The 16,527-nt window shown below is 43.8% G+C and overlaps 1 protein-coding gene across 5 annotated transcripts in view; it reads right to left on the minus strand.

The window, feature by feature from the left end:
• Nucleotides 1-16,527, minus strand: part of IQSEC3 (IQ motif and Sec7 domain ArfGEF 3) — a 108,470-nt gene that overhangs the window by 40,408 nt on the left and 51,535 nt on the right. For 4 of the 5 annotated variants that reach the window (XM_054055405.1, XM_054055397.1, XM_054055394.1 and 1 more), the window contains exon 3: nt 1,153-1,441. The exons of the other annotated variant lie outside the window; for it this stretch is intronic. In XM_054055405.1, the coding sequence (XP_053911380.1) occupies nt 1,153-1,441 (289 nt within the window). The remainder of the gene's footprint in view (nt 1-1,152; nt 1,442-16,527) is intronic. 5 annotated transcript variants of the gene reach the window in all.

A 16,527-nucleotide genomic window follows, 5' to 3' on the forward strand; every position in this document is an offset into this window, starting at 1 on the left:
GCCAAAGCTTCTTTTCTGCTTAGGAATTTATTGGGCCATTGATCTGACGTATATTTAGGGACAGCAGCAATGCCTTGAGGGAAGTCATAGAAAGATGTCCCAGAAGTAGCAGCTTCTTTTGTAGGAACTTCATTAGCTGAGACCCTTCATCTGCAATAGCACAGCTCCCACTGAATTCTCTCACTGAATGTAATCTGGACACTGTCACTACTGCTTGCTTGTCCTTCTCATCTCGCGTACTGCAGAATCTGCATATCAAACAGTCTCTGTTTGAGCTGCCATTCCAGTGAAAAGTCAGAAACATTTCTTAAGGTTTTGTTTTGCACAATAGCTCTCCTGGGCTGTAATCTGCACAGATGAAAGTGTAGGGGGGCATGTTCCACCTCATTGTCTTTGAGTGAGGAGCCCAGTTGCCATTAGCCCCTCTTCCACTATCCCCTGCTGGGAGCCCAACAGGAGATGCAACTAGAGATGGGTGCACTTGTGCTCTGGAACTAGGCTGTAGTCTCAGGCACAAGAAGCAAGGCTTGCAGCTTCAAGAACTGAATCATATTCTCCCAGTCTGGTAAACCTCCTGTCTTTTCAGCATCCACCAGTGGATGGAAGGCAGTGATGGTAACATTATGCAAACATCGTAGTAGGTGCTATGCAGGACACTCACTGAATAAACCCTACTTTCCCTGAGAGCTCATGCTTTGAAGATGCTAATGCAGAAGTGCACTGGAGGCCTGCCCAGCATGATCCAAGAGGGAAAGATGGCTCTTGGAGACCTCTTCCACAAGGCAGGCCTTTTTGGACAGTCAGTTGCTGAGAGCCTAGAGGCGTGGCATGCTTGTGAGCAAGGCAGTATCCCTGGATGCTGCAGCTCTTGGCTGCTCACAACCCATCTCCAAGTCTACAGTCACAACTGAGCATCTGGGTCCATTCTGGACCACAGAACCCAGGCAATGAGGAACAGAGCCCAGCAGGTTTGAGTGAATGACTACAACAGTCAGAGGCGAGGATGATGTTTCCTCCATCAGCCCCATGTAGACAAACGGCCAGGTGAACAAAAGGCTAAAGTATTTGCTGAAAGACGTCCCACCACTGTGCGAATACAGTCCCACCCACCCCGTCCCCTTCTCCCGCAGCCTGAGGAGGAAGCCTCTGTACCTGTTTATTCTTTAGGTCAAGGGAGAGCTCATAATCGGAGGCAGCTGCATGGGAACACGAGGCCGTCCCTTTGCTGCGCTGCACTCTCACTGGGGAGCCCGTGTGGTGGAGGCTCGCCTTCTGCACCAGAGGGGAACACCCCGCTGCCTGCTCTTCTTGGAGCTCCGCATGCTGGGCTTTTAGCGTCAGGGTCTCGGACCTGCCTTCCTGGCCACTCTGTCTGCCGGCCTCCTTCGGATCCTCCGTTTCACACCCGGCTTTCTTGCTTGTGGAATCGCTGGGATCGTCACTGTGAACAAAACGCAACGTTTCGCTTTTTTTATTTGTTTTTATTATATTTGATTTATGATTATGTTTATTGTTCACTATACTCATTCACTGAGCTGCATTTTAAATGTCTAGGGAGCCTGGGCTCTCTCTCAGTGATGGATCAGGACTTTAGATTGATGCAGCCAAAGCTTTGATCCCTCCCTCCTTGAGAGCAGGCACCTGTGCTGCACACGCTGCTGCCTCTGCTCAAGGTGCTGCAGTTGGAGGTGAGGGGCCAAAGAGGGTGTCACGGCCTGCGGACACTTCTCCTGCTCCCTGGAGCAGCTAGCAGCTGGCAGTCATCCCTGTGCCCTTCCTACCTATTGCTCAGCACCTTCCTGTGTATCCCAGACTCCCATCTGGAACAAAGCGTGGTTCGCAAGAATCCAGCTTTCCCCTGGAGTTTCTAAGGGCGTGTGGGAAATGGTGCAGGGGCAGCTGGATGTTGCAGAGTTTCCAGAGGAACTCTTGGAGAGCCGAGTGTATAAAGATGCAACAGAGCCAGCCAGCCCCGAGATCCCGACTCTTTACAGCACGTCTGCAATACAGCCCTAGAAGACTGCAGAGCTTCCATGAAAGAAGCCATTTCCTTCTGACCTACAGGACATACTGCTACGCCACTGAGATCTTGTGGAGAAAGAAAAACATCCTTCTCTCCTATCAGCCAAAGAAGTAATTGTGTGAAACCAGGGCCTGACAACAGAGCACTCTAAGACATGTTGCTCCAGACAGGATGGGGTTAGCTTACGTCTGATCCATTGAAGTGCTGAGGAAGTCTGACGTTAACATCTCTTGCTGAATATTTTCAAAAACCATCTAATTTCAAAGAAGACTTTGGTATTCTGGGGGAATGTTTGAACCATTAGTGTTTGTTTGTTGTTACATTAGTCTCTTTCCAGTGGCTACAGAAGAATAATTTATGAATTCCAAGAGTGTGCAGTGAGTCCACATGGATTCTGGGTTCTGCTGCACTATGAGCATCAGATAGAGCTCCACTGGTTTCCAAGGGATGAGCATTTATCTGAGAGCAACATCTAGTCTGGAAATAATTACTACAGAACCAATGCATTTAATTCCATTGAAACCAAAGATGTATACTGCCTCCCATATTTAAACACCATTAAATTATTTAATTCACTTCTGAATCATATTTCTTTCCCTTGGATTTGCTCCACATACGACCAGTTCTGTTGTCATCTAGATAACAAATCATTTTATGATTGGTGTTGATGTCAGAGTAAAATCAGGAAAATTAGATATGATTTTCTGTAGTGCCCAAATTACTTAGAAGCATTTAAGTCTCATTTTCAAAAGTGCTGTAAGCACTCAAAAGCCCAAGTCTTCTAACTGTAAATAGACTTTGCTTCCTAAGCCTTGAAGCACTTTTGCATACTTATTAGTACTTTAAAAAGAAGTTTGCTCTCTCCAATAACAATAGGTTCAACAATTAAAAAATTTAGAAATATTCCCACAGTTTCTGAAAGGGTTCCAAATCTGATGAATGAAAGACAGTATCACAACTTCAGAAATAAGAAAGATAAGGCATTTAAAAGTATTAGGTTTCTTCTTTCATGCACGTGCATTTAGTCACCAGTTAGGCTTAAAAAAATAAAATCACAGAAGAAACCAGTCTCTTACATAAATGCTATATAACCAACTTTGTCAAAGCATATTAAAATGACTCATCAATCAGGAAATGCCACCATTAAAATGAGGCATAAACCTGTCATTTTGGGTTGTACACCTTATAAAATCTTTCCTTGTTCTATTCCTGATACTATATAACTGAACACTCTTTTTTCTATAACTAAAGATGTAGAAGTGAAGCATGTACCTATTTTTAACTCCTTCTGTCCATCCACATTGCATGAAATATTAATACAAGACTTTTCCCTTACAGCTCTCACTGTAACATTTTTATTGGGAGCCTCTGCTCTATCTATTCTCATTTTAACCAGCAGAGCAGTAATTTTTATCCTCAGCTCAAGGGATAACCAGGTGAACATAGATTTGATCATGTTTTCATTGAAGTGTGTGCCAAAAGCCTCACAAGTATTTGAGAGGGAACTGGACTGTGCCCTACAAAGCAATTTCAGCGAGACGCATAAGCTCTGATTCAGCAAGCCACATATCCCAAATTGCTCTGCTGAGTCAAGGCCACAGTGCACAGCGTGCTATGCAGTTTCTTTAGGGCACATCAGGGCCAGAGGCAGTAGACTAGAGAACTAGTTGACTTGACTTGCCTTGCAGCATGAACGGGCTCTAAATGCCAGCAAATATTCCCTGACATGATGGTCCTCTAAACACTCACACATATGCTTGACTCTGTTTTTATGAGGGCCTCCACTGACTGCTCGTGACAGAATGTGAAGTCCGTGGATAAGAGTTAGCAGCATTCAAGCCCGTTGCTCTGTAAGGCTGTACATCACCTCCAGTGTGTGCTGCCTATTTGGTTTTCCGTCGCACACAGTTTAGAGTCTGAGTGAGTAACATCCACAGTGACAGGACATCCTGAATGCACTGCTAATACAGAAGAAAAAACAGCAGGCTTTGTAGAGTCACAGAATAACCTAGGTCGGGAGGGAAGGCTAGAGGTCTCTATTTCAACCCACTACTCACAACAGGACCATTTTCAAAGACAGATAAGGTTGATCTGGGTCTTCTCCAGTGAACTCTTGAATACTTTCAGACATGCAGATTCCTCAGACCCCTGACAAGCTTTGTCAGGGCCCTTAGTGCACTAATATACCTTTATGGCTTGACTAGCCCCACCTGCCCCCTCAAATATCCCCTGCACAGTTCCTCCTTTTCAGCCCAGCCCACAGCAGTCAGTCCCTGCCACAGCAACATTGTAAGAGTGCTGGTCTTCAGCTCTGCTATGGCCTTCCCCTTTCCATGTCCATGGACCCACTTGATCCGGACTCTGACCTGCAGACTGACTTCCCAGCTTGACCTGGAACCTGTCTTAACGCTGTGGACGTGCCTCAACACCATGGTCTTACCCATTGATGACTGGGCTGTGTCTGACACTGCATACTATTCACTGGACCTGATTCTTACCCTGGACAAAGAAGGAGTGGGCATTGGACCACCAGAATGCTCAGAAGCCCCCTTTAACCACATTAGACATTTAGGATATTCCTCAAGACACAGGAGGGCCCAAAGACTGCAAGCACTAAGTGCACACAGATGTGTGAGAAGCATCACCAAGCTCAGTTTTCCCACTCACAGCACAAAACTGAAGCCCCTAAAGACACTGTGCTACCATAAGGACATACGCTAATCGCACATACATGTGTAACCTTGCCTTCCTCCTCCATGCGTGCTCTGAGTTCAGTGAGTACACCCATACAGAATGTATTGTGCTTATGCATGGAATTTTCTGAGGGTCAAAACTCGGCCAAATCAAAACCAGATTCCACTGAAGCACTCAAAGGCATTTTTTCAGCTAGATGTCTTTATGCTAAATATAAAGTTTTTAACCCCCTGCTGGTTTGGCTGTTAAACTGTTCAGAAAGAAATAGCAAATACTCTTGCTGAAGTGGGAATAGTTTATACATGCTCTTTGTGAAAAAGAAAAACAAAAACAAAATCCCAAACTATTTCACCTTTGGGCAAGAGATCAAACCTGGGAAATTTTAGCTTCAGCTGGTAAACTTCAGTGGCTAAAAGCAGTGGGAAAAAGGGGTAGAGAGAGACTTGGCTTAACAGCCTCAATGTTAACATTGCAGCCCTGTGGTTCCACTTACCACCCTTATTCCTCCCAGGTTTACTCCATTTTGAACCTGCTTCTGAGGAACTGGTGTAGGGAGATCTGTTTTCTGTTTTCCAGGAGCAGTAACGCATGAAGCACCCACAGGAGAGACAAAACACACTTCTAAAGATCAAATCTGATGCTGCAGTGAAATATAAGCTAAAAACTTGATGATCCTGATGTTTTCACTCTGTACTGAGTGACACAGTTGTTTTGCTCTGGTAGAGCACAGTTTTTGTTAACAAGTGAAGGCCCAGGAGCTGTTGTAATCATAGTAACAAAAAAAAAATCAACAATAAGAAAAGTAAGTAGGGCAAGGAAAGACACTACAGCATGGAAGATGTCCGGGGAAAAAATATTAACTAAATGATAATATGAAGCTTGCCTATGACAAGCTGTGGGAAGACACACTATGGTTAGAAGGACACGGTGCTAGTATGGGCCCTCCACCCTGGGGCATGCTAGAGATGCTGCAGCACCGTTGAAGTCTTGTGGAGATGAGATGGGGGCTCCTGAGGCATGAGGACAGGCTGAGAGAGTTGGGCTCTGAGGAGATCTTATAGCAGCCTTCCAGTACCTGAAGGGAACCTACAAGAAAGCTGGAGAGGGACTTTCTACAAGGGCATGGAGTGACAGAACAATGGGGAATGGCTTTAATTTGGAAGGGGGATGATTTACATTAGACATTACGAAGAAATTCTTCACGATGAGGGTGGTGAGACACTGGCACAGGTTGCCCAGGGAAGTCGTAGATGCTCCCTCTGTCAAAGTGTTCAAGGCCAGGCTGGATGTGGCCTTGAGCAGCCTGGTCTGGTGGGAGGTGTCCCTGCCCATGGCAGGGGGGTTGGAACTGGATGATCTTTAAGGTCCCTTCCAACCCAAACCATTCTATGATTCTATGATTCTAAATTAGGGGGGATCCACTTGCTTTTTCTTGGCCAGTAAGAAATCAACCTCTCTGTCTATGAGATGAAAGAAGAGAATGGAGGTATTGCCTGTTCTGTTTCTTGAATGAGAAAATTTTTCTAAGCACTTATAATAATCAAAAGCCCCATGCAGAGTCTAAGGTGTGAATCCCAATGTCCTGGCCAAACTCCAAATAGGTTAATTTAGTTCTGTATCCCAGCACCACTCCTGCAGTTTCAACTGTAATCAGTGTTCTTTACTTGCTGTCCTAAAGTATCACATACCATCATCTTTCACAGTTTTTACAGCTACTCTTGCATGATAAACAAAGCAATTTTCTGCTAGTCATGCAATCAGGTAGGAAAGGTTTGTGCTGTCTTTGAATTCCATTTGATTGGAAGTTGTAATATTAATGTAAATCATTTGCAATCAGACAAAAAAGGAAGACTACAAATTCATCTATTCTGTTCTTCCTAGATTTTCCTACATGACTTTTGTGACCCACAGCAGCTAGCTTAGTTCTTACCACAAAGAGATTTAATCTTCTATAGAAACCATTTCTCATGTTTCAGGTATTTCCTGATACTTTTGCACTGCTGACTTCTACATGCCTGCTGCAGACAGAAACCATATTTCTTAACAAAGACGGCAACTTCAGACAATCTGACTCAGGGCGTACATGAAATACTGTACCCAGGTAAGGATTTCAGAACTGGGATATCGGGGTTCTGAGCTGAATCCTAGTGTTTGTTTCAAGAAAGCAGGATGGTGAAAAAGCGCTCACTGAGACAATTCAGCTGGGTAACCATAAATATTTTTATCTAGCACAGGTGAGACTTCTGCTATTTATTTTCTATGTGCAGATTTCTCAGGGAGATTTTACATGAGGAGTACATTGAGGGAAGGATGTAGGGAGATGACAGAGGAAAAATGGTATCATGTAGAGTTTTGCTACAACTTCTTTTTTTTCTCCTTTCTGATACCTTTGAAACCCAAGACCCAGATCAGTGATACTAAATTATCAAAACAGAGAAGTCCATCCACTCATTCCTAGTAATATCAGCCCCGTGTCTGTACAGAGTTGTTGTAGCATACTCTATCCTGCAAGAGATTTGATTGCTTTTCAGTTCCTATAGCATCAGGATGGTACAATTCCTTGCATTCACCTCACCACCTTATTGCTGCTGGAAACACACTTTTCAAGCTTCACAAGGGTCTGTGCTTCTAACTATGTGGCTGAACTATGGTTATCTGCTGGATCTTGACTGTCAGGCTTAAATATTTCCATACTCAATGACTTGAGAAGGAACCTTTCCCCACAGATGTTTCAAGACAATTTCAAGCTAGACCTGTAGGGAGGAACTCAGAAGTTGGATGCTCCCGATGTTACATTCCATTGCCTCGCTATCAAATACCAGAATCAGTTCAAGGTCTGGGGGTAATTTTCAGAGCTCCCAGAGAGGTGTTTACAGGGTAGACGAGTGACTAAACAGATCTCTAGAGCTAGGAGAGCTACTCTTCTTAAGGACAGTAATTTTAGTCCTGTAAGACATTAAAACTGAGCTTTCTCACTGATTCCTCCGTAGCTACACAGCTCCTGTGTGGTCAAGACACAAAACATCTCTTTGCCCCTTGTCTCCTGCAAGAAGAAAAATTATTGCAGATAAACAAGAGCAATAACAGAGTAATAAAACCAGCAATGGCTCTTCTGGACTTGGACAGTAATGTAAGAAACCAGTTACTCAAGAAGAGGATGCTCAGATGCGCTGTTGACAGGTATAGTTGTTATGCAAAAGGATCTAGCTGATTGGATAGGAGGAAGCTATGGAGTTGAGGTGTTACAAAAGTACTAGAGAGGCTGATCTCACTTCCTCTGTGTCACTACAGGAGAAGGTCACATCACTGTTTCCATGTGTAACTTACTGAGCACCTTCTTCATGGTATTCACAGTCAGGGTGCAGGATTGTGACCTATAACTGAGGCAAAGACTACATGGACTGGTTGTGAAGGATCACAAAAATTTACGCATCTGTTTCTCTGAGCATCCTTCTAGGATCAATTAGTTATTGTATATATGCTACTCTAAAGTGCAATTATCATGTGTTATCATGGCCTTAGAGCCATATGAGATGTCAAAGTTTCAGAAACAGCAGAATAAAAAACCCTTAGAAAGGGTCATATGGAGAATTAGAAAAAGGGGTCACTAATGCCAAGAAAATGGAATCCAGACCCCAAGTCTGCAAGAACCTGTGCTTTCTCTGTCTTAAGACATTTCAGCATTTCCACTGTCCTCTCTCCTCCCTCTGCTCAGCAAAAAAAAAATATATGTTGCTGAGTTTGCAGGGTCCAAAGTGCCATTTCAGTCTATCTCCTTTCAGTGTTCCCTGAGGACATTCATAACATATGGTGAATGGGTTGATCGGAATTCAATGAAAAAAAATGGCTGAGACAGGCTTGGTAATATATTACAGGATCTTATCAAGGTTCAGAGATTTCTTACATGCTAGGGGTCTGAGTGCAAAAGAACTGCTTCTGATTTGCCCTTAAGTTCAGGTTTTAGGGTGACTTGGAGACAATGCTCTCTGGGAGCATGCTGAAAATGATGGAAGGCAAAAGTCTCTCCTGCCAGAGAGGCAGGGAACTTGGAACTTGATCTTGGCAAATCATCCCCTGCCAGCTGAGCTGCAGCCTTCTCAGTCAGTCTCCCCTAACACAGACAAATATAGGAACAAGATTCTTATTTTGTCTGCATTCACATAACACCTTGCAAAGCAGTGGCATCAAGCCATCTTCTCACACTAGTTTTACCCAAGAGGAATTAATGATAATTAGCCAAGCTCATTACCCATCCCAGAATATATTACTTGTTTCATAAAAAGGCTGGCACACACACCTATAAAATAGATTTGACAGTACAGTTAGGTAAATATATTGAAAATCAATTAAATTTAACATCCTTTAGTACAGACACAACCAGGAAACATCTTTTCAACATTGCTTGAAGTGGTTTCGGTGAGATGTCTATTTAGCAGACAGGAAACATAATGAAACTAGCAATGCCTCGTGTCCCACAGGGTCCAATATGCCAAAGTCAGGGCCTTCGTTTTGGGCTTGGTATGATCCCCACGTGCTGTGTAATTCCGACATTGTTGTGGTGGTGTGTGTTTTGCTACAGAACAGTACTGTAAGAGCTAAACTTTCCTGATGCACTGCATACCCTCGTGCTGCAAAGATGATTGTTTAGGTGTCAGTCTGGGCTGACCCAGGCTGGTTGCCGCATTGTCTCTGCAGGTTACACTAGTAGGAGGCCCCACAGCCTGTCACTGCACAGAGGGTCACTTGTGGCTGTGTCAAAGGGGGCACCTGTGCTTATCACTGAGGTGCGAAAAGCACCAAGTGGACAGAGAAGGGATAGGGAGCTCCACTCTGCAGGGTTTAATTACTCTTACTTTAACCCCAGACCTCTCCTGCCGCTGCAATGTTTGGTAAACACGACCTTTTAGAGAAGGAAAAAACAGATGGCATCCTGCATTAGTGTAACTGCCTGCTCAGCACCCCAGGAAAGAGAAACTTGGCTTCTCAGCAGCAGTCTTTCTGCCACTTCGACTCAGATCTCTTGGCTCCTCATCCCTGAGGCAGGTCTGAACATCACCAAATTCGCTGACAAAAGCCTGCCGGTGCAATCATGCAGAAGATAGAATTTCACTGCTAAAACGAGATGAATTCAGGGCTGGGAGGCAGCAGAGCCTCTACAAGGCAAGAAAAACTTGCATATCCCCTCAGCCCATTGCTCTACTATTCCAGTTGCCTGTGAGCTGGGTGAGGGACACAACTCTTGGCATTTACAGACCTAGGCAAAGGTTTCTGTGGTCTTCATTTTCCACATATTGTGACAGACCTTGGGTTGGACTGCACCTCTGTGTTCTTTCCTAAGGGATCAGGGTAAATGATTACTGAAGGCAGTGAATGAGCAACTTCACAGGAAGATCTTTGTGTAACCCAGATAAATTTTGTTTCTATTCTCACATGTCTTAGCCATTTCATCTCTAGCAATCACTGCAGCTCAGTAGAAGGCCACTGCTTGCGTCAAACCAAGGCAAGGAAGCCTGATCCTCCTCAATATAAAAAGTAACACTGCTTCAAATCACCTATCCAAACAGATAGTCCTAACAGCATTCATCAGCTCTAGGAAAACAGATATGATCCAGTTTTAATTTTGCCAGTGTGTTCGGATCGAGGGGTTTGGGTTGGCCTGTGGCTAAAGACCAAAATAGAAACATCACGGTTAGCATTCCTTACTCCTTTCCCCAGTCCAATGAACACTGTCACAGCCTGGTGCAGCAGGCACAAAGCTCTACTTTTCCAAGTTCTAGTGCACTGCTTCGCTCACACTTTGAGCTAGCAGTGTGCTCAGGTGGCCAAGAAGGCCAGTAGCATCCTGGCTTGCATTAGAAATAGTGTGATCAGTAGGACTAGGGAAGTGACCATCCCCTTGTACTCAGCACTGGTGAGTATATGTGGCACCTCAAACACAGTGCTCAGTTTGGGGCCTCACACTAAAAGAAAGACATTGAGGTGCTGGAGCGTATCTGGAAAAGGGCAATGAAGCTGGCTGAAGTGTCTGGAGCACAAGTCTTATGAGGAGTGGCTGAGGGAACTGGAGGTGCTTAGTGTGGAGAAAAGGAAGCTCAGTGGAGACGTTATCGCCCTCCACCACTACTAGAAAGGTGGTTGTGGCGAGGTAGGTGTTGGTTTCTTCCCCCTAGTAACAAGTGACAGGATAAGAGGAAATGGCCTCAAGTTGTGCCAGGGGAGATTTAGATTGGATATCAGTAAAAATTTCAACACCTAAAGGGCTGTCAAGATTTGGAAGAGGCTACCTAGGGAAGTGGTTGAGTCACCATCCCTGGAGGTATCTAAAGATGTGTAGATTGTGTAGATGTGGTGCTTAGGGACATGATTTAGTGCTAGACTCAGCAGTGTTAGGTTTACAGTTGGACTCGATAGTCTTAAAGGTCTTTTCCAACTTAAATGATTCTACAATTCTATGATCCATTTCATGTGACTTCCCTGAGGCATTATTTCCTTTTCTATCTTTCTTCATTCCTATTTGGAAAAGTAGCATGACTTAGCAGTTTACACAATTGGTCCTGCAAACTGGCATGCAAGTGGCCCTAGGGCCACTTAAATTTTTCTTCCCAATGAGGAATGAAAATCATTCCCATTCCTATACTTTGTACTCAGACGATGACCTTTTGGGGCAAGATCATTGAGAAAAATCTGAGTTTGCTTTGACACAAGCAATTCTACTGTGTTGTTGAGCAGAACTATGGCTGGTGTTAAATGGCATTGTGCCAGTGGACTGCACCAAAGTCAGTGGAGGATCTAGCCCAATATGCTATATTTTAAGACAATCTGTAACGTGCTTATCAGATCCACTTGTGTTGCAGCAGCACAGCAATACTTTTCACTATGCAATTCTGTACCATCCATTTTTGTGCATCTTGACCTACCACTCTCATATTAGTATATTCTGGGAAACTACAGGCATCTGTTATATTCCACTGGTCACCTCAGCAGACAAGTGCAAAAGCGTACCAGTAATGTGTATATAGGGTACTCTATCCCCTTCTTCCCTCTTTCTCCAAAAGATGAAATGAGAGAGACTGCAATCAACCCAGATACAGAGGCAACAATAACAGCATCATAATCTGTTTACAGGAAAGCAGCGACATACCAGTGCGGGACATGACAAAGGAGACACATGGCTCTAATCACTGGGCAAATATAGTTCCCAGTGGGATGATGGTACAATCTGTGTGTGGAAAGAACGAAGATGCCAACCAGAGATAGCTAAAAGTTACTAGAGCACCCTTCCAAATGGTGTGGCCAGAGCTAGGTTACTCAGTCTTAAAATAAAAATCTCACTGAACTCAGTTCCTATTTATGTATTGATGCTTTTCTTCAGGATGATGTTTCCTCACAGAAGATGGTGTGGTCTCCAGCTCTTCTGCAGTTTTTGAACAGGCCAAGTGACAGTCTCACAAATCCCCCAACTTTTTTACACCCTCTCCCTCAGCTATCCAGCTGTTTGCAGAGCTCAAATAGAACGGCCTGAGCAGCTGTACAGCATGTTCCTCTTCAGCATCTCAGATTCTTCAGTTCTTCCTGGAGCACATGAAAACCTGCCAGGGCCACATGCAGAAAAAGGAATACTGGAACACGGACATGTTTTTCTAAAAGGAGAGCTTATTGTATTTGAACACAGAGCCTGCCCCATGGGGATGGTCAGAAGGGGAACTTGTATAAGAGTTAGTGTTGCAGAGCACAGAAAAGACAAAAAGCCTTTACATTGACATCACACTGCAAGATGATGTGTAATAAAAGGCCACAACCTCATTGCTGTCACTGCCAAAAAAATGTTGGCATGAACAGCGATATTCCAGCCAAGGAACCTGCTCATTTATCTTCTGTTCATATGTTCTTGTTCCCTCCAGTTTCTTCTTTCGTTTACACTAATTTTTAACTTCCTGCATTTCCTGCTCCTTGTCTCCTCTATATAGCACGTTTGGTATCTATTTCCCTTAAAGCAGCACCATTATCTTTGTTGGGGTGGGTCTGTCTCCCTTTCTTTCTCATTGGCTCTCTTTCCTTATCTCTCTCTGCCTCGTAAGCCATGAAAAAGAGTGCAGACAGAGTCCACAGAAACCACTGTCGAGTTCAAAGAACACACCTTAGTGTACAAAAGATATGGCATGGCCCAGTTTTGGGAGTGGATGAATCTTAGCTGATGCAGATCAAGTCAAATCATATCAGTAGAGGATTAGAATGAATGGTGTGAGCTCCATCACAGTCCATCTGCTATTACTTTATCAACCGTCTGTGCTTGTTTTCTAGTGCTAGATACAGGACTATTTCCAAAGCTGTCATAGCCTCTTCTCATGCATCTCTGTGGCACACAGGAAACACAGGATACAGCAGGGGTTTATGTTCCATTCCACTGGTACCAAGAAGTTGCCATGTTACAAGCAGGAAATTCTTTGCAATACAAGAGAGAGAACAAGAAGATCATCTGCAAGCCTCAAATTAAAGTAACTAGCTGATCTCAATAGGTGTTGAAAGTGGGTCCCACAACTATAAGATTGGGTATGGCTGATTCTCTTTCACAGACATTACCAATACTGCGCCAAAAGAAATGGCAATTGCTGTCACACGTGGGAAAAGAGTACTTGAATCCAAGTCCAAATTCCTCTAGTGCAGGACCCATGTAAGCAAGAGAAGTAACGGGATAAGGAAGGGCTGGAAGAATGTGTGGCCAAGCAATGGGTGGATATAGCTTCAGGCTCTCAGAAAACACGTGGCTGATGGGTATCTTTGCAGTTTCAAAAGAAGATACTTTAGACAGGTTTTCTTTGGCCTCTCTCTCTTGCCATCTTTCTTCTTCCTGCAGAAAGGTGTTGACAGAGGCAAACAAAGCAACCCATGTGACAGGGAGACTCCAGTATCTCACAGAGATTTTTTTTCCTGTCGAAAGGCCAACTATTTCTCACTTTAATTCCCAAACCTGCCCAAAAGAAATTGCACCAGCTGTTGGAGAGAAAGAGCAGAGAAATGCCTGGGTGGGAGATAGTGCCAAAATGTTCTGGTGGATCTCCTTTACAGGACTGAGAAGCTACATCTGTGACTCACCTCCTGTTTCTTTGGATGCTTCCAGAGAGAGCCATTCCTCCCAGGTCATAGTACCAGACGAATTGCCAACTATACCTCCCTGCAAGAGATTCCCAAGGTTGTTGGTAACTATGATGCTAAGTATGTTCTCTAAATTTTTTCTTGCTTATAATGGTGTTTCCATACTTCCCCTAAATCTACATGAACTGAATACCTTTGTGGTTCTGGACTTAGGCTCTTGCATAGCAATTAAAGCTGCTAGTCCTGACTGTACAAAAAAAACCCCATAAAAAGTGAGGAATTTACTTACTATCAAATTTATGAAGAGTTCAAATCTGGGTCTAGACATTACTCCTCACCCACATCTCTGTGTCAGACTGAAAACAAAACTCTGACAAGCCTGGGGAATATTTATGTGAACTTTGCTGACCCATCCTTGCCTGTTTGCAGCATCCCCACAATGTCCAAATGTAATATCTTGAACAGGATTATTAAGTCTACAGGGAGGAAAGAATAAGAAGTAGACGAGCTGTTAAGAAGCAGAAAAAAATCCTCTCTTCATGCCTTTGACCTCAATAAGGAAAAGAAATGAGAAAAGAAGCATGCTCAGGATGTGCTAACAAAGCAGAAATGCTGCTCAAACTTCTCTTATGTGCTTTTTAAAACAGTGCTGTTGAGGAAGTCAGACTGAAGAGCTCTACATATAAAGTTGTTTGTACTCAGAGGCACAGACTGTGGGTGCAGAGGCTCGCTTTGCACTGGCACATCCAGGTGCTTTAAGCATGACTAGGAGTGTTCTCCATTAAGAATCAGGGAATTCAGTCTCCATGGTCCACTAACTGTAGGAGTTGGCATTTGACACTGCCAGCTGAGGGCCAGTTATTCAGAGTTGTGTGGCAGGTGCAACCACTCTGACAAAGACCAGATGAATTATGGCCTACCAAAGACCTCATGAAGATGATGGCCTGCTTAAAGATCTGACAAATATTGATCTTGCCAAAGACTTTCCAGCGTTGAAACTTGATTACTTTTTTTTCATATTTCAAGGAGGAGTAGAGGGGAAGATATTCTTTCACTGCAGAGAACACTAAGGTCAGTGATGGACTGACTGAAACTCCTGCGTCCCCCTACTCCCAGCTCCACTGGCAGGGGTGATTAAAGGGCTGTAGCCAGGGAGACAGTCCCAGAAGATGTGAGTCCACAGAATGACCAAAGATGAGACCTGGCTATGGTATAGAATAGGGTTCTGATGGAGAGATGATTTGAGATGGTTTCTCCTCAGAGCTGTAAGCCTGCAGTGAGGACTCTCCACTTGGGATTCGGATGCCACCCAAGGTAACTTCCCTCGGACTCAGTGCCCTCATCCTTACTTTAGTGAGTGACTATTTCTTCTGTATATGTCTTGCCCCTTTGGGTGAGCGATTCTATCTACTGGGTACGCTTGAAAGACAGATTTCCTTCTGTGAAGGACTGATTGTCCATATTTTGGGACATCCTTTTAAAGGATTGTTTGCAAAACTTAGGAATTCTTCTGGTAGTTGTACAGTAATATTCCCAACTGACATCTATACTTTTGGTTTATTTTTGTTTGTAGGAGTGCTGAGTAAATCTAATTATTTTCAGTGACTGTGTGTTTTGTGGGTTGTTATAACAAGTTGTTATGTTGTTTTGTGTGGTAGGTTATAGATCTGATTTGATACAGACTAGAATGTTTATCACATTTCATACCTGGGACAGAGCCACTGAGTACATCTGAGCTGAGAGGAAACACTGACCTGCAGATTAAATATCAAACATCCTGTCAGCAATCCTAAGACAGAATGGCTAACCACGCATTTCATTAAATGGACTTGCATTCTTCCTGTCAGGCAAGGTCAATCTTTTAAAAGTTCAGAAAAAAATGTTGGGCATCTCAGTTGTTTTTCAGTAATGCTTAAATGATGGACACGGGTGGAAAATCATCATTCCCCACCTGTTTTTTATCAAGATGCTTCAGTGGTATCCAAAAAGAGAATCAACTTGGAGAGCTGTTCAGTTCTTATCAGCTTCATGGGCCTCAGCCTTAGGGAGTATCGTATTCATAATCCAAACAAAGTCTTATGTAGCATCCTCCCAGGAGGATCTAGCTGTTAGAGAACCTAGAGTGACCCAAGGGCGATGTAAGAGCTGTACTGGGAGGAGAGATGCTCCTGGCCTACAGCAGTGGAGGACCAAAGATGGATATCATGCTGTGGCTAGATAATATTAGTGGCTCTTTCATGCCAATGCCTTCCAGTATGACTTCACAGAGCAAAGAACAAACACCTGTTCTATGGAAGTGGAGAGTTTGGGTAAAGAGATGTGAAGAGTCAGGGACAGCAGACCTCCAGAAGTAAATGAAATCAGAATTTGTCTTTTAATCATGTTCTGCTTAGGGTGTTGCATATCTTCTGCAGCTCAGAGAGCTGGGAAGAGAGATGTTTAAAGGTTTCATTTCAAACAACTGTTCAAAATCCATCCATCCATTTTTCACCTTACCACATGCAAAAAAAAGAGTGACAACCACAAAGGACCTTTTTCAGCAAGGAAACATATTTCCATTTGAGTACTTTGGGAAGTCAGAAGTGGGGTAAGAGAAAATTTCACCAGAACTACAAAGTAGTCTGGCTTGGAGATGTAGCCAATGGCTTACATGTCTCCTTGCCAATAATTGGTGCTGCAATGCCAGGCATTAACCGATCTATGACAATGACTAATTC

This window comes from Cuculus canorus, chromosome 1, assembly GCF_017976375.1.
Source record: "Cuculus canorus isolate bCucCan1 chromosome 1, bCucCan1.pri, whole genome shotgun sequence".
Lineage (NCBI taxonomy): Eukaryota > Metazoa > Chordata > Aves > Cuculiformes > Cuculidae > Cuculus > Cuculus canorus.